This window comes from Brachyistius frenatus, unplaced genomic scaffold, assembly GCF_029030835.1.
Source record: "Brachyistius frenatus isolate BFR_SWC_R1_liver_20210118 unplaced genomic scaffold, ASM2903083v1 Contig_140, whole genome shotgun sequence".
In the NCBI taxonomy this organism is placed as follows: domain Eukaryota; kingdom Metazoa; phylum Chordata; class Actinopteri; family Embiotocidae; genus Brachyistius; species Brachyistius frenatus.
In genome coordinates, this window is record NW_027210739.1 from 531,774 (window position 1) to 556,635 (window position 24,862).

Sequence of the window (24,862 nt, forward strand, 5' to 3'; positions counted from 1 at the left end):
TCGACTGGATCCAGCGTGACGGCACGTTCTGGGTCGTATGAGTTTATGTGTGTTGGCTTTCCCTTCGCAGCTAAATCAAAAGGTGATTGTTTACATTGAACTTAAATTATTGGAAATGCTTTGTGCATAGAAACGTGCATGCCAGTTGCTAAGTTCTTTTTTTATACAGCTAAATATGTCCGTGTAGCAGTTTTTGCAGTTCTGGGCAATTTGAGGTGAAATGTTTTCGCAGACCATTTAAGTTTTCTTCATTGAAGTGTACTTTTTTTTTTATCTGATAATTTTATTGTTAATAATCTGTAACTGATACTCAAAAGATAAGATTGATACCATTCTCATATTTGTCAGCATGACGATGGAGCGAGCGACTAGCTGGCTTAGCATTAAGACCTTGTCTTGTTAAAATTTTCAAACAAATTTTTACAATTTGTTTAAACAAAAAAGAAATCTGTCCAGTTGGTGGCGCTAACGTCTACATTAACTATATGTGACATAGGAATAGTTAAACGTAAAGAAACCGTTATATAACCGCCATTGTTGTTGTTTCCTGCTTCTCATCTTTATTGTTACTGAAGCTAATTGCTGAGCCAGCTTCGTACTTTATGGACGGATATGAGATTGTAAGCTCGTTTTTTTTCTCGAGTACGCAGCATTTGTACTGTGAGGGCTGGAAAAGAAACCAAGAAATACAGTAAAACAATTCTACAAATAAAGATAATAACACTCGCTGTCATGCAATTTCCCGCTGACACATTTTTCTTTGACGTGAATGTAAGATAAGAGACCGTCAACACAGGAGGAAACACTGGACGTGGACATGAGTGATCCGGGCTGGAAATGTGAGAGAGGGTGTGTTCGGTGGCTGGATCTGAAAAACAATGACAGACACTGTGATATGGTTTACACAAATGACAGCGAGGAAGGAAACTTGAACAAAAGGATTCAGCAAAGTAGCCCATCTCAAGAGCGGCACCATTGTACGGCATAAAAGATGAGCGTTAAAAAAAATACAACGACACACAAACGGACGGACAAAGGGGAAAAAGACACTCTGTCTGTCAAAACAGATGGCAGCTGGTAAAGGAGATTAGATGCTGTTACTCTGTTACTCATGTCTCCAACACTTCAGACTGATCAACCCAAACACACACACACACACACACACACACACACACACACACACACACACACACACACACACACACACACACACACGATCCCCACAGACCTCCAACTGTTTCCTCTCATCACAACCTGACGACCCCGTGTCACATCCACCGGCTCTTCTTCTCAGACCACGAAGCGTCTCTGATGCTGCTCCACTTCATCCCCGTCGTTGGCAAAGTATGAAAACGAACTTTATTTATTCATTTTGTTTCCCGTTTTTCATTTCATATATGTGATATAAAATGAATGAAAATACTTTAAAAACTAGGGATTTTTCTTTCCCATCATTTCCACTGGAAACATCTGACCCTCTGGGATTGGTCAGGCCGACAGTTTAACCGAGTTATCTAAACCCAGTTTATTTTAGATTAAAAGCTAAATGAAGCTGAAAAAAAAGATCCAAGTTGTAATAAACCTGCATTTAAGCTGGTTTAAAAGAACAATTTGACATGTTGGGAAATAAACTAATCTGTTTCTTTTTGCAGAGTGAATAAAGCTGAACACCACTCAGAGTCCGCTCTGTCCAAAGTTCACAAAATCTGCCTGTCAGCACTTTTTAAGATCACCAATTAACACAGCATATAACTTGTTTTTTCTTTTTTGTTAAATTCAAACAAAAACTGTGTATAAGCAACACCAGGTTTTATAGGTGTCCGCCCATAAAATCCCAACTTGTCTTTACATTTTAATTTCTGTGTAATGAGGTGCTGGTGGACAAAAGTTTCCAATCTTCATGTTTGGCGTGCAGACATGAGAACAGTGTTGACCAAAACGAATGCACGTCATGAGAAAAATCCACAGACAAGACATCTGACTTCATCAGTTGGTTGGTTTATTTATCATTAGCAATGACACCAAATGTACTCTACTGTTTTCACTTGCTATCATAGGAGATGCATTTTGAATTGTAAACAGTGAAAATGATAAAATGCATTTCAGAAAAACTCCTTACAAGCAGTGTATGACCAGGGAAAGGAGCAGATTGGACCTGCTCTTGCTCACCTATTTTTTTCTTCTTTTTTTTAACAATACATGTCATCTTATAGTTTTGAGTCTTTCATATTTACATAGATACAGCTGGGTCCCACATTTATCACCAGCAGAGACCTATTGGCTTTTCGATTTTGTTTGTTTTTTAATGTGTTATTATCACATAGTTTTCTTAAAGAATTATATTTACAACCATAATGCCCCCCCAGCTGCCTGCTGCCAGGGGGGTTAACACACAGTTAGAATCACTTGCTTAAAATTCATTTAACTACTTATGCTTCTTGAAAGTTTACGTTGTAAGTCAACCTTATAGCTAAGTATTTTTCTCTTAACAAATAAAGTTAATACAGAGCTCAAGCTGTTCTGTCTTCCCCCGTTAAAAAGTCAAAATGATCCAAATAAATGAACAAACCAAACATAATAATAATAATAATAATAATAATAATAATAACAAAATAAAATAAGAAATAAAAAAATATTGCACTTAAAAGTTCAGGACAGCATTGGACCTGTTTGGTGGTTAAGAGGAAAGTGAGAGCTTTTAGCTGAGTGCTTTGGAGGACGTGAGGGTGTCTGTTGAAGCATCCAGCGAGTAAATCTAAATAAATAGGCTAAAACCTTTGTACACACCAAGCATTTCTTTTCTTTTTTCTTTTTTTCCTCTGATGAAACGAGCAACCGTCTCACGTATTGCTCGGTAGAAACGAAGGAGTGCAGGTGGGAACTCTAAAGCAGTTTAAAAAACAGTGAGCGTGGTAGAAAAACAGAAGCAGTGGAGAAGATCAAACCAAGCTGTAACCTTGTCAAAGCAATGTCCTGAGAATGCTTCCTCGATTAGTCCACGATGAGCTACAATGTTAAAGGAAATGCCTTCGTTTTTATTTATTTTTTTCGTCTTTTTCTTCTTGATTTTTCCTTCCTTGTTGTAAACAGTCTTTGGAGGCAGGAAGCAAGTCGTCTTCTTTTCTTTCTTTTCCATGTGTGGCTCTGAGTGGGACTTTTTAATGTCTTTTAATGTGAGAGGGACACACACCTGTGTTTCATCACAACTGCAGTCCATCCGTTGTTTATACACTTAAGCTCTTTGCCCGTTTCTGTCTCCGTCTTTGTCCCCGTTGAAAGCTCACAGTATCTTTCCACAGTCCTGAACTTGAATAAGGTGAAAGCCGTTTATAGAAGCTCGGCGTGGATGCAGGAGTTTAACAGATGTAGTTTTCATTCAGACATCATCCTGTTTTTGTTTTTTCTCCTCCACCCATCCATCCATCACAGAGCTGATGAAAAAAAAAAACATGAAGAAAAAAGTACGCTGCGTCGTACCAACAGGTTTGAAGTTGCTTCTTCACAGAGAACATGGCGGAGGAAAGAAGAGGACTTTCTGAAAGTGGGAGTCTCAAAAGGAACAAAAGGAAAAAAATAAAACGTGACAAAACAGTACCGGACTGTCTTCATGTCTGCAGGGTTTTTGGAGCAACCCCTCCTCTTCTCCAGTACAACTGGACAAAAAAAAACAAATGTTGTTTTTTTTCTGACAAGAGACTTTCAAAAAAACAACAACAACAACAACAAAAAAACAACAGTGATGAGACAAGCGTCCAGCTCCTGCTCCAGCCCGTGTTTATGGGCTTCTGCATTTTAGTTTAGTAACAACCATCCATCCATCCATCCACCTGGTAACTGTGTAAACTACATTCCTTTGCAGTGCCATAGCTTTGCCGCGTCCTCTCACACTATAACAACAAAAAAGTGAAAAGGATGACAGACACAAAATCAAATTAAAAATAAAAATGTTAAAAGGCAAACAAAGAAGCTCACATCCCACCCACTCTATGTTTTTTTTTCTTTTTCAAGTCTGCCCCTTTTTTTCTCTCTCTCATCATCTCTCTCTTCTTCTACTCTTTTCTCCTTCGTCGCTTATGACGAAGACGAAGTCGAACTGGAGCTGGGCTTTTTTTGGTTGATTAAGTCCAAGTAGAGTTCTGAGCGCAGGAAGCGGGGGTATGAGTCCTTCTCCATCAGCCCGTATATCCGCCTCTGCGCAAGGTCAAAGCAGGAGCGTGTCACATTCTGCAGGTTGTCCTTCGTGTGATCTCTGGTGTATGAATCCAGGTTTACCTGCAGAGGAACAGAGTACAGGAAGTCAGAGGACTCTTATTTTGGAGAAACAAACGAGTGGAAGATGCACGTTTCCTATTTCTTGCAGAAGGAGTTGCATTCACTCTCACTCACCTCTTTACAAGACTGGATCGCGATGTATTCTGCAAAGACTTTCTTGGCTTTTGAGGCCATCTTTGACTGCGACTTGATCTTCTTGTATTCCTCACATGCTAGCCAGAATTCCAGATTCTCCTCGCTGAACTCGGTGCGCAGGAAAGCTCTGAACGCTGCCAGACCATCTGAGGGAAAAGGAGGAGGAGGAGGAGAATAAACAACAGGAGAGTTGACTAAAGCGCCATGGCAACCTCACAGCTGAAGCTGCTCCTCAGAGTTTCAGCTCTTAAAATAGCCCACGTTGAGCCTTTTGACTCATGTGGTTGGAAGAAAGTGAGACGAGACGTGAAAGAAGAAGAAGAAAGTGAAGAAGTCCTCAGCATCCTGTGAGTGACATCACCCCACTGACTCTATAATTCCTTAAGCTTCAACATGACGGCAACACACACATGCTGTGAATGAACAAAGAGGCAGCTGTTTCAGTGTCAGGGGAAAAGAAACCAACTCGGGGCAACTTTGGGGCTTTTTTAAGTTTCAGTCTGGTTAATGATTTGAGGAAGAAGGCATCCAGAAGAAAGAATAGCAGGAAGCCGTGTCCGCCCACGGCTTCTGTCGGCACCTTTCCGTTCCCATGAAGCACTGCCAGCGCAGCCCAGTCATCTCTTACCTCACTGTGGCGAGCAGCAGTGAGGTAAGAGGTGGCCGAGAGGAGGTCAGGAGGAGGGAGAATAAGGAGGCCAATGCGGCTGAATGAGGACCAGATGTAGCGCTGGCTGTGTGTCAGCTCTCTGCTTTGGAAAGGAGACCAGGAGTGAACTGTAGAAGATTAATTATGGAACGCAGAAAATAGCAGCAGAAAATAGCAGCACGCTCACAGGTTGCATGTTTCAGCCTCACCTCGTCTTTTCTGTGTAAATCATGAACTCATGGGATTAGGGGAATTTGCTGCAAGCTGCCAGTTCACAAGAGCAGTGTGTGTGTGTGTGTGTGTGTGTGTGTGAGTGTGTAATCCATGTATCAGTACCCTCCCCCACCACCTCAAGCCTGCACTGAGTCTCTGAACCCCCCCCACACACACACACACACACACACACACACACATCTTATCTGAAACCACATTGCGCAAGATGATTCCTGAGGATGTAAATGAAGAAAAAGAAGAAGAGAAAAACAAATACAGAAAAGGAATTCAAGGTAACTTACATTTGTGTGCCAGCAGCTTGTCAAGTGAGTCGCCCCATTTCAGTGCCTCCTCTGGGGTTGGCCTGCAGATAAAAGCGGAGCGGTTCTTTAACAAGCCCATTTCAGCCAGGTTTCTCATAGTGTGACCCATCCGCAGAACTTTGTCTATGCTGGGTGAGATGAGTGGGGATGTGGACTGCTTCCTTCCACTCTGCTCTGCCTCACATGCGGTTTTCTGCCTTATGAATGGTTGAGTCACTTCAGAGCCATGAGTCTGTCTGCCTCACTGTGGTGGGGGCAGGCTTTTATACTCCAACTGAATGCAACACTGAAGGCGGGAGGAGGAGGGGCTTCGGCCAGCCAATCGGGACGCGTTGTGGGGTGAAGAGACCTCCCCCCCCCCTGTCTGTCTGCCCCATGCTGCCTCTCATCCTTTTCTCTATCCTGCAAGGAAGTCTGCGTCTTGGCCAAGTCCGGCACTCCATGTCCGATGCCCCCCTTCGTACCGACTAGTCTGTAATTCTGGGCCAACGAGGGTCAAGATGGAGATTTTTCTACATCTTATGAGAATGTTTTTAGTTTTAGTGGACATTATAACATCTATTCTGACTAATCAACTTAATTTAAACACTCTTATATGATATATAACCTGTGTATTAGTAAACTTTTTACATTTCTTGGTAAAATATTGCCATAAGTACTTAATTATATAGATTAATTAAGTAAATAAAAATCTGTAAGTTTATTAAATGATGCTCCTATTACACATAACTTAGTCTAATTTATATTTTATTTTATATACAGTATATGTTAGAAAAGAATCTATTAATTTGATCAGCATATTTCATCATTTATATACGAACATGTAAATCATTTAAAAGGCTGTAACCCTCCGTCTGACATGCCATCCTTACATCCTCCCATTCACTCGATTAATGCCACACTCCCATCGCTCCCACATGTCTGCACTCCACGACCAGGTCATCGCCAGTTTGTGTCTCACACACGCCCACATGCACATGTAGTCAGGAAGTGGTCACTTACTTGACAGACTTCATAGATTTGTCTAACTTGCTGGCTGGGTTGCTTCCTGGCGATTCATTCCTCCTCCGCAGGAAAGCCAGCCGATTCTTCATGTCTTTGGCCCTGGGTGAAGCAAAGAGGAAAAGGAAGAGGAGAGAGAAGGAGAATAAAAAGGAAGATTTATGAATGGAGGAGGAGGAGGAGGAGGTGGTGAAGCAGCGGGGAAAGTTGTGGCAAGACGAGGAGGGGAAAAAAATGGGTGAAAGGAACGATAAAGCAGAGAGACATAAGACAAAAAAAGAGACAGGAAGAAAGTGTTTTGAGTCTCCAAATCCAAAGTCCACAGTTGAAACAATCCAAAGTATTGAATCAGCAATTAAGATTTTCAATGCTGTAAATCCAATCCAGAATAAAAACGTCAAAACAACAAAAGCCAGAAAAAAATGAAGGTAAATGATGTGTTGTGTACATTCTAGTCTTCAGCCGGGTATGGTGGTAGGATGGGTCAGAGTTTTCCAAAAGGCAGATCTCCTTTTCCTCGCTCCTTGTCAGTGCCTCTCCTGTCAATCTAATATCTCTCACAGTCTTTGCTGTAGATGTGTCCCTGGCAGGTTCCTTGGCAGGGACTAAGCGAATGTGGCAGAGAAGGAGGAGAGAGACTCAGTCCTCACTCCTCTGTTTCATCACACCATTCTCCATGTGCCGAGAGGGGTTGCTGAGAGGGAGCTGACCCAGGGCAGAGGCAACAGGGCACAGTGACATGCTCACTCCTCTTTGCAGCTTCGCCTCCTCAAGCAGCATCCAAAAAAAAAATCCCCCTGACTGCCCACCTCACCTGTTTCACCTTTCTCCAACCATCTCGCACACAGAGACGCCCCGCTGCACATGCGCCTCCTTCAATCTCAGATAAGGGAATACACCAACCCTCCGCACCCGTGGGCTCCAACAGTATTCTGCGCATTCCCATAATCCCAAGGTACGTGTCCTGGCTTTTCCCGACCTGGAGCACGTGCTGCCTCATTGGGATGTGACCTCACTCAACACCCATTTCCTGAGTTCCTGCTTTTGATTTCCACTGTGGATTGACTGGCCCGCTAATAATGCAGCACAGCGTTGTGCGCTGGCTGGCCCTAATCACTGCCAGCTGTCCCGCTGCCAACCCACGGCCCCCAGGAGAGCATGTACACCCTAAATTAAGAAACAGGGCTTCCAGTAATAGACACTTATCACTCAAACATGTTCACGCGGGAGCCCGGAAGAACACACAATTGCAGGTTAGCACAAACACTGAGTATGAATATACACAGACGGCAATGAAACGGCACACCACAACCACCGTTTCAAAGAACCCGTCTGCACCTGTGCCAACTCGTACCCACTTCACTGGTGCTTTCATGCCAGTCACAGGTGTTGGAAAACCCCAAGCCTCCACCAGTGTGTGTGTGTGTGTGTGTGTGTGTGTGTGTGTGTGTGTGTGTGTGTGTGTGTGTGTGTGTGTGTGTGTGTGTGTGTGTGTGAGGGAAAGAGAAATCATTTCTACATGCGTTAAACGTGTGGTGGCTACACACAGCATGAACAGAGAACACAGTCAGCTGTCGGTGTGAGTTTTTCCAACGGCTGCAGGACAGGAAAGGTAAAAAAAAAAAAAAAAAAAAAAGTCCATACACATGATACAACATGAGTGCACGGGCTGTTGCGAGCAGCTGCTAAATGGCTTCTTTAGAATCAGGATGAGTGTGTCTGTGTGGGTGGATTGATTGGGGTGTGTTTGGGTTGGGGGGAAGGTGGAGGGGGGAGGACGGAGTTGCAGATTACTTCAGCAAACTCAGACAGGAACCCTTTTCAGAAAGACTTTTCAGATTGAGCAGAGATGAAATGCCAAAATTAGATACTAATGATGTATATGCTAAATGAAAAAAAGTAAAAGCATCGAGATCAACATCAAGAAAAAGCCACGAGAGCTTCTTTATTTTTCTTCTTCTTCTTTGAAGACAGGTAACGGAAGAAATAGAAATTTCTTGAAGGAATATCTAAAGCTCCACACACCGTCAGCAGCGGAGGGATGAGTCATTCGTTGATTGAAATAACATAAGTGCGCTGCGTGAAACCGGCTCCAATCCAGATGTTGAACTGCTGAGCAGAACGCAGGCCTCCGGCTCATGGAAACAATGGGGAGCTCTGAAGCAGCATCCCTGTGAAAAGCTCACACTTCCAAGCCTGAAGGACATTATTACCAAATAAAAAATGTTAAAAAAAACAAAAACAAAAAATCCCTCTTGCTGTAAATTACCAGGATTTATTAGATTACTCTATTTTTAGCTCGTACTCAAAGCAATTAAGATTTGTGCGTCATTAACTAAAAGAGAAGCTTTGTTTTACCACTGAGGAAAAAAGAAAAACTCATATTTTTATAAGGTCTGGAAAATATTTTGTTGGCCACACAAAGGACACTTTATAATTTATGTCTGGTTTTATTGAAGCGGAGCCCATGTGGAAATGATGTGACAGTGATGTCATAACTACAGTCACTTTAAGGGAAATGCATGTTTCTATCCTGCCACCAAGTGGGTGTCACTGGGTACTGCAACTACAAGTATCTTACATCATCTCGTGGATTATCTCTCCATCTATTTTCAGTATCTCCAAAGCGAAAGGTATTTTTGGGAACAAGTGATACGTGTAGATTCCTCATTTACGTCGATAAACACCTGAAGAACTGACGGCAGTAGCACTTTGTTTTGGATGCATGTTGTTCAGTAAGCTGTCGCTCATCGTGATGCTCCGGGTGTAAACTGCCTGTATCACCGTTTGCTGACTGAAGGTAAACATCAGTTCGAACCTGACGGAGGTTTCCTGGGTGTGTCGTGTCTATGTTTCCTCCACATGCACAGATTTCTGCTGTTAGAAGATTTGCAAACTTTAACTACTGACCTAAAGGAAAACCCTCCTTGTAAAAAAAAAACCTCTACGAAACTATTAAGACTTAAAAACAGGAAGAAAGAAGGAACGAAACATGAAGTCGCAGAGAGGAAGCACTCATCATCGGATGTTTCTGACATAAAACAACAAAAGAGATCATTTTGATCATTATCAGAAATGTAAAGTCATCTTGTACTTGATTGAAGTCACTTCACCGTGACGCTGTACTTGACATGGTATTTACTCAGTGCTCTATGTATGTTAATGGATCTTCTCAGTCTCACTTTGAGCACCACTCTGTTTCAAGTTGCTGCTATTTTCCTCTTCACTGTCTCTCCAGCTGCTAGTAACCCCCCCCTCCCCCACCTCCAGTCTGAATACCACTGGGTACGTATCACCCTCCCGTTGATCTATTACACACAGTGACCGCCTGTATTTAACCTAATCTGTTAAAAGACCCGACACATGCTCTGTCAAAGATGATCAGATTAGGGTGATCTTTGATCTAACGAGCCGGGCTCATGCAGCATGTCAGCGTCTGCAGCTCAGGCGAAATGTGTCCACACGCCTAATTGGCTGCTTGTGCCTGTACATAAGAGAACACTTCATGCGCTCTGAGTGAAGGAGCAAGAGGTCTTTCGCTCTGCAATTATCTGCAGGTTTCCGTGCTCTTTATTCCCTCTTTGCTTGGCTCACATTAGTCGCACTAATAGCACCCCGCTGGCTATTCCTGGTGTTCTGAAAACTAGGCCACACTCCCTGGGAAAGGTTCTGTTAGCACATGGGGAGAGCTGCAGACAGACATGTTGCAGATCACAATGTACCATACAAGCTCAAAGCCCAAAAACCAAAAGGCCCCACTTCATCCCGCTGCTCTGTTCGGTTTTTGGTTTTCTCGGGGCGATCTGGGAGTTGGAGCTGGTCGTGAGATCCGCTGCACAGCAGAGCAGCACAAGGTGAGCAACGTTCAAGCGTGTTTTCATTCCCTCTGTCACACTATTGACAGAAGGCTGTGTGCCTGCGGAGTGAATAGAGAACACCACGGCACACAAAAAGCGCGTGCGAGACTGTTTGTGTATGCGTGTCTGTGCCAGTATACTGGGTCAAGGGTTGAGTCAGTGTGTCTGCAACACTTCAAACAGCATCAACACTCCTCTGGCTCTGTCTGAAAAGCCACGGCAAACAAACTGTGAGCATTTGTTCTATACTTTTTCTTCACAGAGAAAAACAGTTCAGGTCAGAATTATTTTTGAGCAAATCTTCAAAGAGCCTCCGAACGGAGAGAAAGTCACTCTGCAATATTCCTGGAAGAACAATGGAGAAAAAAAAGGGAATTGTCCTAAATTCTGTCCATAAATATAACACCATCACATCCACAGTCTCCGTCAATCAAGACAAAAAAAAAAAAAAAGAGCTCTATTTCTGAGCAAACTCACCTTCCTAGCCACAAAGACCACATGACCAATCCTATTCTTGAAATCCAGGCTGCATATAATAAGAAAAAGGGACAGCCTCAAGTTAGAAGTTAAAGCTGCTTCCTCTAAAATAGTTTCAGCACTTCAGCCTCACGGGGATCCTTCTCCCTCACTGCGACTGCCAAATGAGATCCACGTAGAGGTCAGATAGCTCCCCACCAGCCCGAGAGCCAACGCCAAATAGCCCCCCCACACATTCCTCTCTCTCTCCCTCCCGTCTGATGTTTTCTGATCGTTGATAACAAAACTCAAACAAGCAGGTGAGTCGCGGCCTCGCTCTTACCTTTCCAGGTATTTCTCTGAGAAATCAACCATAGTGTGAAACATGGGTGCCTGCAGGAACGCAGCATGCACTGCATATGTAAGCGTGTGAGGAGCCGCTGGTGGTCAGGGCCCCGGGGTTTGTTTGGCAATCACATTCCTCTAACCCCTGAGAGGCTCTGCTGGAGCTTTATATAGTCCTGGGGGTCTGGAGAAGGCGGACCCGGGGCTTACCCAATCCACATGCAGTGTTAAGAGGACAAATTCCTTCTAACTGAGGTCTGGAGGAGTCTTAGTCCAGACGAAATCTGTCTTTTTAGTAACTCTACTGTTGCTACGATCTGCTCTTCTGTCCAAGATGACAAGTGGTGTGCAGAAAAGAGATCTTAAAGCCAACGATGGCTGCATGTTTTCATGAATCTCTTCTGTGGTTCTTTTGTAACGGCCGCTTCTATTAGTCTTAGTCTGTTGAGTCCGTGTTAACTGGGGTAGAAAACAGTGAGTATCTGTGGGTGTGGCATTAGAAAATAGTTGTACTGTGGGGTATGTAGGTGTTAAGTGTTCAGACTGTGTGTGTAATCCTGCAGTTCTACATCAATGGGGAACTCTTATAAAGCTTAATATCAGCTGATCACGTCCAATAGAAGTGTTCAGCTTTGTGGTGGTGAGATTGCTGACTGAAGTACAAATCACATCCTCTATTGTAAGATTGTTTTTTTTTTTCTTTGTCATTGTTACATACGTTTTATCAGGATGTTTTTAGGACTTTAACATTGTCATTGTATATATACGACCTGGATGATATCTTGAAGTGGTTCACGTAATCTCAACACTGATTCTACAGCAGGGTCAGATAACATTATGTCAATAAAGAACATTCAGCCAACTTTCACACCACAAAAAAGAGCTTTAAATCAGGTGATGCTTATCAACTGCTACTAAACACAGAGTCAGTACCACACTGTGAAATGAGCTGTCAATCAATACGAACAAGAACAGGTCTGCAGTATTCATTTACAGTATGGAAACCATACATATGTTCCACACAGATACAAGCAGATGGTTATTTATGCTGTTTGGTTTCCTTCCTCTCCATCTGTCTGTATTTCCTGTCTACATGAATTGACGCTGGATTAACAGTTCTAATCACTGAGGTATTAATATGTCAGTTTTATGATTATTTACATTTTACACGTCAAACGTCTTTAGCTATGACTCATTTTTAAAGATGTAGAATAATTAGTCAGAAAGCTCACATTCCCTCGCATAGAATCAGGATGCACTAACTGGTGTGCTGAAGGTTTATAGCTTTATTTTTTGCTACTTGTTGGAAACCACCAGATGTTTAAAATAAAATGGTGTAGCCGTGCAGGGATCTGTTGCTTGAGGAAGCAGAACACCTGGACTGACTGAAAACCAGAGGTGATACTGGACGGGGAGTGAGGCAGAGATAATGGAGACAATCACGGGAAAACAGCTGTGCTGGATCCAGTAAACCAAACACAGGAAGTAAAACGTGCATAAATTTAAGACGGTGCACAGACCGAGCAAAAAGAACTGAAGAAGAGACGAGGAAGAGTGCTGAGGAAGTAGACTTGTGTATTTCTTGTTGTGAATAATTCACAAGTGAAGAGGAAACCATGAACAGCAGTGAAGAGGGGACGTTAAACTAAAGTATTAAAGTGCTTTTACGTTAACTCAGATGAGCCGAAACATGAAGACCGCCGTTGCCTGGTGTGCTGTTGATCATTCACATGCCGCACAAGCAGCAGCGACCAGCCGAGGCGCGGACTCTACCGGACCTGTGAAGGTGGCCTGCGGTATCTAGCACCGAGACGTGAGCAGATACTTTACGTCCTCTCTGTTGTGAGTGAGAGCTGCTGCAGGATCAGACTTCTCCCCTCCAACCCCGTCGATGGGAACTCACCACAAACCGGACTGTTTCAAAAGGGGCTCCGACGCAGTAATCTGACTGTATTTCACTTCCATCTGAAAACCTTCTGCACACCCACAGCTGAGTAAAGATAGTGGGTCTGAGTTGCACCTTTTTCAAAGTGAACTGGAGTGTACATCTATAAAGATGCGCATCTTCATCCAGATTAAATCTGCACAGCAAGCATACAGCGCACAAGATATGATGGTAAATGAAAGGAGTAGAGATCAAATCGATTACTGCTACTGGTTGCAGACAGATAGTCAGAAAATTACAAGGTCGTCAGCGAGTACCCTCTCAAAGCTATAAAGAAGCTAAATGTCAACACGATTCGTGCTTGCAGGACGTACTGTAGCTCTCCTCCATACTGATGTACATCTACCGACTCTCTGCACGTTATATATCAGCCTCCTACATCTGGAGGAAATAATTAAATTTCCTTTGTCCTTATATGAAAACTGGAGATTTCAATCTACAGCACCCACATATTACATTTGTATTCCTCGGAGTTAGACGGGAAAGATATTGTGTAGAGGCATGTTTATTTGTGTTATGAATGAGCAGATATCCCCCTGCAGCTAGTTTACCGAGTGGCATGATGGAAAGAAAATGGCAGGAAATGAGTGACGAAATACTGAACAATGAAAAAAGTAAAGCTGTGTTTGAGACAATAAGTTCATGACATTGAAAATTAAATGGAAACCAGGACTGTAAATACAGAAAGTCTGTGTGCAAACATGTCGAGTTTCCACCACGCTCAGAAAGCTTTGTGACTCATCCTCATTATATTAACTAATGATGACAGATCTGCATCGGTGACATTTTTATCAACGAAAGATAAACCATTTCTGTCCGCTCAGTCTTCACCGGTGTCAGATCGCTGCAGCGCAGCTGCTTCATGTCACGTGTGTGTGAAGCCGTTAAAGCCGTCGACCTCTTGGTTTTGCTTTTGTGCACGTTGGTTCGCAGCAGCAACCAACACACTGGATCGTGAACAGCTGTTTTTAAGTCTCCAGTCTGACATTTTTGCCCCCGCCATCTTTGTAATTTGGAGGAAGAAATGACCATATTTGGACCTCCTGGGGCGGAGCGAAGGCAGGAACTGATTTGATCTGACCGAGGACCTGAAAACACCTCCACCCGCCCACCGACAGCGGAAGCCTCACTTCCCGCTGCTCTCAAGCTAATCAATATTTGCAAGTCATGACCTGTGACAAATCTGTCAACAAGAGCTGCAACAGCTGATCCAGTCAGGCACACGTTACACAGAGTCATTACTGCATCTCTTTTTGTTCTCTGTACCAAGTCAATAAATCCTCTTTGATGTTACTTTAATCTATTAAAAAAAAAAAACAATTGAGCGCAAATCCGTGTCCTAAATGATCACAAATCAAATACTGATTCAGAAATATTCAGGACGTTAAAATGAATCGCATATTCTAGATTCAAAGTGACATTAAAAGTAAAGAAAGAGCATGTTTCTTTTTCCTAAAATGATTCTGTATTTTTTGGATGCCTGTTTCAATAAAGCCAATAAAGTAGAACTAAAGCTGTTTGTAACAGATAACAACAACAACAAAACGCCCCCCCCCCCCCCAAAAAAAAGGCTATGGAATTTTAATCACTTAATCTGCTGTTTAACTAAACAGTGTGAGCAGGAGAGCGGGCGTCGATCAGGCCCAAGGAGAGCCACCGATTTAACGTCCTTCAACCAAAGAAATGTGCTTTCATCTTGATGAAGAGGCGAGTGAACAGCTGATAAATCAGTGAGGCGTCAACGTGCTCATCAGTCAAACACACACTCTCACACCTCACTGACAACGTGAGACACACATATGGTGCCACACACACACACACACACACACACACACACACACACACACACACACACACACACACACACACACACACACACACACACACACACACACACACACACACACACACACACACACACACATTCACACTCACACATCATTCACCGCTTAATGAAGATGAAGAAGATGATGACCAGCGTTACAGAATGAGCTCTGATTTCTGATGTCACCTGAAGTGAGCCGCTCCTGTGTTTGCAGGTCTGTGAACACGTGTTGGTTTTACACAGACTTTCACAACAGCCCAAAAACTTCCCTGTAATAACAATTAGTCACGTACGTAGTCACACGTGGACAGACATCCCAGTGTGGGTATGTCCTAACATTCTAAATCCATTAATCCAATCCCACCCAAAATTCAGACACAAGTCAGATTAACATCTCCATTAACCCCCTACGGGCAGCAATAAAACACATCATTATCATTCACCATTTGTTTCAACACGAGAGCCTGTTTGACAACAATGGATTCATTAAAACGAGGTGTGAAGTCATTTCTGCTGGACTCACAGTGTTGATTGAATCAGTGTGAAACTTAAAAGGCTGAAGACTGAATGTAGTTGTTAGAACTATGGAAAGTGAGTTTGAGCACTTACAGGTTCTTGGACTTTTTCTTCTTTGTCCCGTCGGGGCCGACCTCGCAGCTACAGGGGGATCCGGAGCTCAGCTGGGGGGAGAGGAAGGAGAGGACACACTGCATCATCAACCCTCCACACAGACAGAGGGCCCTGTTGTCTCATGCAGATACTCTAGCTCTGATTAGCTCCAACAGGCGATGACAACCTGGTTGGCAAGTAAGCAAGTCCTTGGAGTGACCAGCTAAGCAAGACTGAGAGGAGTCCAGTCTGTAACACACACAGCCAGCCACCAAAACCATTAATCCACAGCAGCAGTCCACATCGTAAATCCCACAAAAGCTGGCCGAGCTGTGTGTCTGTGTCTGTCTCTCGCTCGGTGAAAGCAGCAGAGACGTTTGTAAATGGTGTCTGGGCGTAAAAAAGTGAGGAGAATCTGTGAGGGAGTGTGAAAGACTTCAGCTGTTGTTTCTGCTGGCCTCCAACTGTGCCCCAGGTTTGAAGTGTCGAGCCAAGCGCCCTGGCTTCACGTTACACTTTCTGCCGACCCACCATTATGATTGGTCAAGAGTAAACGGGAAGTTGCTTCAGGGTGAGGAAGGGGTCAATCTGCACTAATCTGATGGCCTGAAGCAGTCCCATTGTATGTGTGTGTGTGTGAGAGGCCCTAAATAATGAGCCATTGTATTACAGCAATACACAGTTGAATCTGAGCTCGATACTGACCACAGCTGGTAGCACATGGTGCGAGTTTTCTACCGTTGTGGGACTCTATTTGAGTTTCAGCCTTGAGAGTGAGGAGCTGTTTTGCAGATTAAGGAGCTTTTTGCCGGGCTTCATTCCTTCAGGGCGTTGAGAGGTTAAAGTGACGCTCGACCCAAAAACACTCACCTCATGTATTTCTTTGTGCATTATTACTCCTTTAAAAGGACAGCTTGGTATTTCCCATAATGTTTGATTTAAAACTGTGAGTATGGTAAATTAAAAGCAGCAGTAGCAGTGTGAAAATGCATTACATCAATCTGGGTCTTCACTATTAACAAAAACATATGTGATTAATTTTGGACATCCAGTTGTGTTGCATTCATTAAGAATGGTCGCATTGTTTTCATGGAGCTATTATGGTATTCAAACAATAATGCTGAGCAAACATTTCCTGCGTTATGCCTCTATCCGTGTGAAGCCGCCCTCCGCCTACCAGCTGCCTCAACTTATATCCCCTGTGTGTTATAAAACATCATTTGTTTTATTTTATGTAATTCTGGTTTTGCTGTGAATTTTTGTAATTCAGACTAAAATGATCAACTGTTTTAACGGCCCTCTCTGCACCTCCTACAGCTATAATAACACTAGATCTGTAATTTTACTGCTCTCTGAAGTTTCAGCCTGTATTCAAAACACATGGACTCACTTCAGGCTGATTTTCCTGCCTTTGAATCATAAACAGTCTTCATATTTCATCTCCCCACAAATCCTTTAGCTTCTGACATCCATGCTTAGTTTTTATATTTTGAATGTCTCCTCAGGTTTCTGTCAGGACACTGAAACTACTCGTGCCAGGGTTGTAAATTAGACCTTGTTGAATGCAGATGTGGCTGAGAACAATGTGTTAATGTCCTTTTTAGACTGAGAATTGTAACTGCTTTGTATTCTTTGATTAATAATTGTTCAATTATCTAGTCATTTCTAGTATCTGAAGGGATTTGTCTCATCAAAACTGATTACAGAAAAGCATCTCTCTGCTGCATCCTGGCCTTTCATTACCCGTCCTTCCAACCCAGATTGGGGTTGTCATTGTAGGAAGTGTGCAGTGATGCACTCCAGCATTCACAGTCGGCTGTGAAACGGATGTTAAGGTGTATGTTAATAAGGAGCGGTCTAAAAGATAAGTGCAAGCTAAGAGCCGAAACAAAATGTATGTGGAGCTGCTGTTTGATGAGCATAAAGGCCTGCCAACATTTACCGTGTGTGTGTTTAGGGAAGTTTGTCTGTTTGCATGACTTTAAAAAAACAAAACTATACAGTGTGTTTAAAATCTAATGTTGAATTTCTTATGTAATAATGTGAAAATGTGATTTCAGAAGAGATTTTGATATCTACAGTGATAACTAAGATCTAATATAGCTGATGATAAAGTTTCATGTACACAAAGTAGTATTTTATATATATACTGTATATCTTCCAGCTGTAGATAATAGGTAAATCATGGACTACTTTTGCTGAGCATTTTCAGTTGTTAAATGGTATTATACAAGCAGTTTTCATGTTTAAATCCCCAAATCCAAAATTTTTCACTCTTCCCTTTCTTTTTAGCAGCCCCAACACACAACAGAGACTTAGACACACACACACACACACACACACACACACACACACACACACACACACACACACACACACACACACACACACACACACACACACACACACACACACACACACACACACACACACACACAGACAGCCTGGCGATGGGCAGTGGAGTGTAGAAAAGTCAGAGCCTTTTCTAAAAATAACCTTTGCCTGTGTGTGCGCGTCCGTGCGTGTGCATGCTGATGTGTACATGCTGATGTGTACATGCTGATGTGTACATGCTGATGTGTACATGCTGATGTGTGCATGCTGATGTGTACATGCTGATGTGTACATGCTGATGTGTACAGACTCCTCTCACGCCTCACTGAGGACAATAAGAGAACACAGAATTTGCCAAAGACCACATGTCGATGAAGCCGCCCGAGGCACGAGATGCAGATGTTGACACGCCGTTAAGGGGTTGCAGGGTAGCTGCTCAGATGTATGTTGAACAGGCTACATGTGTGAGGCTGCGTGTAATCCTGCACACGCGTGTGAAAGAAATATGGGCAAACGTTACCGACTCCAAATCCACCAAAAACTAAAAACCCCAGAGGTGACAAAATGAATCTTGGCCTTTTGTACATCTGAACTTCTTCTCACCAGTTGCACCCTCGCTGCTCCCCCCTCCTCCCCCATCAGACCTCCCTCGGGCCGCTTCCTTCCTTTTCATTTCTTCGTTTATTTGAAAACAAATTGACAAGCTGGCATCTGAACAATGTTACGGGGACCCAGACAATCTCCCGTTCCATTTAGCGAAGCCTCAGATTATCGTGTTCGAGCCCGGTTTCCTGGCATTGTGTGGCTCTGCTGCCTTGTGTGTGTCTGCGTGTCAGACCAATGACTGACGCAGTGACGTCTGAAAACCTGGCATCACGACCTCGGTTTAAAGCAGCTCTGATGTTTGTATAAGTAGTCACAGAGTTACTGTACACCGACTGGCTTATTACAGTAAAAGCAACCAGCTGGTGTGCTCTCAACAATAAATACCCTGTCAGTGTAAATAGTGCCACGAGATCTGTTAATGGTGCAGTGATTGCTTATAAATGGGTTTGTTGGTTCAGGTTTTTCTTTTTGTATCTAGTATCTTTTTCTACGAAGAAAAAAAACGATGCACTGCAGACTTAACCGAAGTCATACGTGGCCAAATAGAAGAGGACATTTAGCCACTTGCCAAACAAATTTTGAATATGGACTAAATGTTCTTCAACATTATTAATTGGACATCTTTTTTAGGAGAACAGTAATAAAGGGTACCTGGCTCGATGTCAGAGATGACCATCAAACACTTGTCATTTTGAATAAAATATAACTTTTCTAAGTATAGCTACATGAGCCTGTTTTAATGGATTGACGTCACTGAGGGAAATTAGATGATGCAATTCATTTCTTATGGCTTGATATAATGAGAACTTCTTCTCAAGGACAAAAGTAAAGCAAATCTCACACTGCACTCTGAAATAAAAAAATGTTTAGTCCTCACTTTAGGTTCCCAGGAGTGACTCTGAGATGCTTGATAAATAAAGGCCCGATGGGACTGTGATCGCTTCACTCAGAAAACACATTCTAGAAATGAGGGAAAATATCTTAAATCCAACCAACAACATGCTTATCTTTAATATCACTGCAAAAATATAACTGCTCAGCATGTTCTGTGTTGAAACATTACAGCAGGTCATTTGCATAATGGGTATCCGTAACCCAAGCAAATAACTGAGCGCAGCGGGCTTCTTTTGATGATAATCCAGGTCGTTTCTTGACCTTGAACGTGTCTGCACTTTCTCGTAGATCGATGCCAGACAGTTGAAAGAAAATGGTTGAGAGGAGACCAAAAACAGAGTCAGCTCTCGCTCCAAAGCACTCTGAAGGAACAATGGAGGCTTTCTTTATACAAGCCAGAAAATACCACAGTATATATAGAAGAAGATTAAATTAGAGCATAAACGGACATTTAACAAAGGAACATGAGAAAAAGACCACAAAATGAAAGTCTGAACTCAGTGGGGGAGTATTAAGGATTAGCAAGACATTAATTCACATATTAAGTTGATGTCCACCGAAGACTTCACAGCATTTATTCATAAAGATGATACTTTGAGTGTTTCTTTTAGTCTGACTTTACCCCCCCACACCGTTCCTTTATTGTTTTAAATCAAAAGTCTTGAAACAACATCCCTGATGTGTGTTGCCTCCATCATTTTCTTTCATGTTTAATTACATAACTGCTTAAATGACACAATTTTTTTTCTCCCTCATTGTTTCAATTTACACCACAGGAAATATTTTTCCGACTTCCTTTGCAAATGAAAGGAAATAAAACAAACGCGTGGTCGTAGCTGTGGCAGAGTGATTTATGAATGTGTGTGTGTGTGTCTTGTAGAAGTGAATTGCCAATGCTAACACACACACACACACACACACACACACACACACACACACACACACACACACACACACACACACACACACACACACACACACACACACACACACACACACACACACACACACACACACACACACACACACACAGAGTACAATGGGACGACCACAATATTCATTGATATCTGAGAATGAGCTCAGTGACCTACAGACGGGACACTGACTCATTTCTACTCCAATGAAATTGGTTACAATAGGTGTATTGTCTGCACATTGTGTGTGTGTCTATGGGGGGGGGGGGGGGTGTATGCTTTTAATACAGAAGGAGAGTGTATTTTGTGCTTGATCTGACTCTCCTGCGCCTCCTGTTATTCAGCACCTCTCAGGAGATGGCTGCTTCCTGCGTGAGTACTTCCCATGTCACAGGATGTTAATGAACAATGCCGGTACAGCGTCACCTCTTGGAGATGCTCTGTGAAAAGCTGTCAGGTCACTCAGCCCTGGAACTGGAGCTGTCCATTAAAACGTTTTTTTTTGTTTTTCTTGTTTTTTGGGGACATTTTCTGACCGGCGGCCGACCTTTCTGCCTGGAATTTTAAAACGGCTGCAGGATCGTAATTCTTTCCGAGGCTGGCAGCGACCCACGGACGGACCATCAGGAAAAAGCATTGGGCCAACGACTCCCAGTTGGGGCCGACCATGCAGACATATTTTCTTATCATGCTACATTGGTTATGTAAGTTAGTTAGTAATAGCTTTGCAATTTTGAACTCAAGCCTGCAATCTGTGGCAGTGCATTTACTTTAATCCATCAACATTTTCAAATGCTGTTTTTGTTTGTTTGTTGTGAAATCAACTTCCATCCATCGGCTGCACTGTTCGCAGCTCATTTTAGTAGAGACCTGAGTAAACAATGGAAAATCAGTTAAATCTTCTCCTCCGCTGCTTTTAGTTATTAAAACTGCGAATCAAGGTTAACATCTGGTAAGAAGTAGAACAGATAGAGCTCAAGATACCGCGCCAGTTTTATAGGTGTGACGCTGTCTGACAAAATCAACATAAATAAAAAGTTACCAGTAACAGCTGTGTAATCAGCTGCATTAAAATGAGTGATGGCAGAGGAAGTTAGAGAAAGTCATATTTTTTACTTTACTGCCCCGTGACATCTGACCCCTTCCTGTGGGGGTTTAGGTCTTTGTTTTGAAAAAAATCTGACAGACCGAGCAGACGTTTAAATTGATGCACCCCAGAGAGCATTTTGAAAAAGCTCCAGCTTTTTCAGTGAGAAAACTGCCAGCTTACAGAGGAAGGTGGGAACAGAGAGAAAAAGATGTGCTTACAAATTTGATCAGCTTAATGCGCTCACGCTCCGAAGTCTTCCTCGATGGCAGATACTCTTAAAAGGCAATTAGCACAGATCATGGCTTTGTCACTAAATATTAATGAGTCTCGCTCCTTGAATGTTGTTATTTCTGGATACAGGGTGCATAAAAACATCTGAGGATGTGTTTTAGAATATCTCTATTTCTCTTGAAGTGGGTTTAAGAGATAAATTTATACAAAAATGAGTAAATCGTAATGTCGACCTCGTACAGTCAGACACCAGCATGATTTCTTTTCATGGTTCCTCGGTGGCTGTTTAACGCTGGCAGCAAAAATCTTATCATAGCTGCTTAGTCTATGTTGAGATGGTCCTGAATCATAAAATATAACTGGTACAACAGTCAAGTTGGGTACAACACGCTTATGAAGTGTATTTTTTTAGAGATGTTCTTCCATGATGCATTTGACCATTTCCTGTCCATAACAGGTCCGTCAGGTGTTTACTGCTGTAATAATATAGTATATAATATAATAATAAAGGTGAACTAACTGACTACTTCACCAATCGCTATCCTGATCAGCTGAACATTTCCTCCTTCACGTCACCAGACTGAACTCCAGCGGTCGCTGCATCAGAGCAAACACATCCCTCACATTTAATTGCAGTGTTTCACCATTTACGTGTGACACATCTATCACGCCGTCACACTTCCAGGAGGGTGTTTGTAATATTAACTTGAGGAGGTGGAGCGTTGTGAGTTTCAGGTGCTACTTTCAGTCAATCACCAGCAACGTGACTTTTGTTTAACAAGCCAGACCGAAGGGCCGGATGCCATAAAAGCAGGATTATTACGAGGAAAGGAAGAGATGTATGGCATCGGGGAGGGAGAGTATGAATGCTACCGATGAGATGCCAACGGCGGCGGCTTGGAGAACGATGTGAAGGTCGTGCTTCACCTCCTAATGGAAGTAAACAACACATACGAGCCACCAAATATCGGACTTTACTGATGGCCCCGATGTGTGTGGCAGACGAGATTAAAGCTGCTGCCCGTGATTTCAAGTTCCAAACCTCATTGACTTTTGTTTTTATAATGAAAACCAACATCTTTAAAAAATACATTTTGTTTTCATTGTGTCATTCATTTCCATGTACAAAGAACTCCCTAAAAACTAAACCAATGCGTAAAAAAAAAAAAAAAAAATCATATTAGGACACCGGTGGTTGTAATTTATGAACTAAATGCACTAAAAGAAATCACAAAACCCGTTCGAACCCACAACCTGAATGCCGTGAGGTGACGAAGCACTTTGAATTACCTTGTTGTTTCAATGTGCTTTACAAATAAACATGTCTTTCCTTTTGGGACGAAACAAACAAACAAACAAAACAAAAGAGCTTTTTGTGAGTTAATGCAGTTGTTTTGCAACGATGTCGTTTATGTCATAAATTATGTGAACTTATTGTTATTATTGTCATTTTGTCTCATTACAGCAAACTGCATGGTTGATTTCCTGATGAGCAGACTGTTTGTTTGAATGTAGGACATACTACACTTTGTTGTATTCATACTAAGAAGCACAAAACAAAAAACCCAGTTCAGAACAATGTTTTTCAGCCCAGTTAAATGTTTTATATCATATTGCACGCTTTATTCTAATCACTAACAGTGAACCTGGTTGTTCCCATCCTGTGAGGACGGCGTGTTTGATTGGTCACCTCCAGCCTCCTGGGGGTCGAAGTGAGAGTGTGTCTGTCCTGTTTCTGTGTGTAACTGCTGCACAGCTACATGTGTGTATAATTATAATTCAAACCCCACCCGGGTTATGTGCTGATGCGGGCCACATAGTTGGCATGCGGATAGAGTACATCACGTTCTTGTTATCACGCTGTATGCGCCTTTATTTTTTTTTTTACCCGAGACAGAACATGCAGAGACTTGGACAAAACGATCTGATGCTTCGAAGTGAATCCTACAATGTCAAACAACATGAAAGAAGGCTTTAGAAAATGGTAATAGATTTCAGGTGTTTGTCAAACAAAATCTGTGATACATTTTCTTAAAATCGGCATCAGTAATGTTAGTGACTGTATTTCCTTTTTCAAAGATTGGTTCAGGGTGTTGCAGCGTTTAGCACTGTCGCCTCACGGCAGGAGGTCCGGGGTTCGAACCCCGACTGGGACAAGTGCCTTTCTGTGTGGACCGGCGACCTGTCGAGCTCGAACCCTGCTTCGGACCAAAATCAGCTGGGATTAAAAAATAAATGTTGCTGGATTCCAGTTGTGTCTTCGTCATAAAATCCTTTTGTGAAGATGTATTTGTCTGTTTATTCAGGTCACATCTACTCTGTGTCTTTTGCACATCAGTGATCCAGACTACGCAGTGTGAGTTTGTGTATCTGCATGTGTGCGTACGTACAAGCGAGACATCATCTATCAACAATTACGTAAGAGGGCCCTTACTCGGCCAAAACACTGCTATGGCAACGAGCACTGCAAACACCTCCACAGGATGCAAGTATGAAACGAGGCCTTCTGGATCGTCTCTTGGAGCACATGAACGTCAGTCGGGTCCTTCGTTGCACCGCTGACAGCATCCAAAGTCCCACCATTTAATGTTTAATAACCCAAGTGCATTAACTAACTGTAAGACACTAAGGTGGGCAGGGAGCAATGAGTCAGCTGACACGAGTCCAGCTATCAAGTGTCGTGACATCGTCTGACGAGAGATCATTAAAACTCTTCATAACGTTTGAAATTAAAGGGTCACTGAGGAAATAAAGAAGCTGTTCGTAACTGCTGCATATCGGCGAGTCGAAACTCTGCATTACATGTGCTGCGTATTTGTGTTATTGTATGAGTCATGATTATCATCATCAACTTCATTTGTTCAGTCACAAAAGCTAATGAAGTCACTCAGTCTCACAGCTCCGAGGTTCGGCAGTCTGAATTGTGTGTCACTCATTAGGAACAACAACGCTGCTGTTGTGTTGTCACTAACTTTGTCAAACGTCAATAAATGTCCAACAGCCTGTTAAAATGTGGATAAAGTTACAAGTACTGAGTCAAGGACTTCTGTGTGCTGACATCCAGCGTCTGACTCCTTTCCTCTTCCGTTCATTTGGGAAACAACCAGGAACACATTTTTTTAGAATTAGTGTCAATTGAAGCTATTATAGCCCTGATTCACA

The 24,862-nt window shown here is 42.7% G+C and overlaps 1 protein-coding gene across 11 annotated transcripts in view; it reads right to left on the reverse strand.

Moving 5' to 3' along the window:
• Positions 1 to 1,978: 1,978 nt before the first annotated feature.
• rgs3a (regulator of G protein signaling 3a) overlaps positions 1,979 to 24,862 on the reverse strand; it is a 121,565-nt gene continuing 98,681 nt past the window's right edge. For 9 of the 11 annotated variants that reach the window (XM_069715262.1, XM_069715265.1, XM_069715264.1 and 6 more), the window contains 5 exons: positions 15,632 to 15,702; positions 6,595 to 6,696; positions 5,572 to 5,633; positions 4,387 to 4,553; positions 1,979 to 4,272 (listed from right to left, as the gene is read on the reverse strand). In XM_069715262.1, coding sequence (XP_069571363.1) covers positions 4,072 to 4,272; positions 4,387 to 4,553; positions 5,572 to 5,633; positions 6,595 to 6,696; positions 15,632 to 15,702 — 603 coding nt within the window. In that variant the 3' untranslated portion in view covers positions 1,979 to 4,071. Of the gene's footprint in view, positions 4,273 to 4,386; positions 4,554 to 5,571; positions 5,634 to 6,594; positions 6,697 to 7,042; positions 7,614 to 11,250; positions 11,349 to 15,631; positions 15,703 to 24,862 lie in introns of those variants that run through there. The other 2 variants (XM_069715271.1, XM_069715272.1) reach the window with 2 other exon arrangements.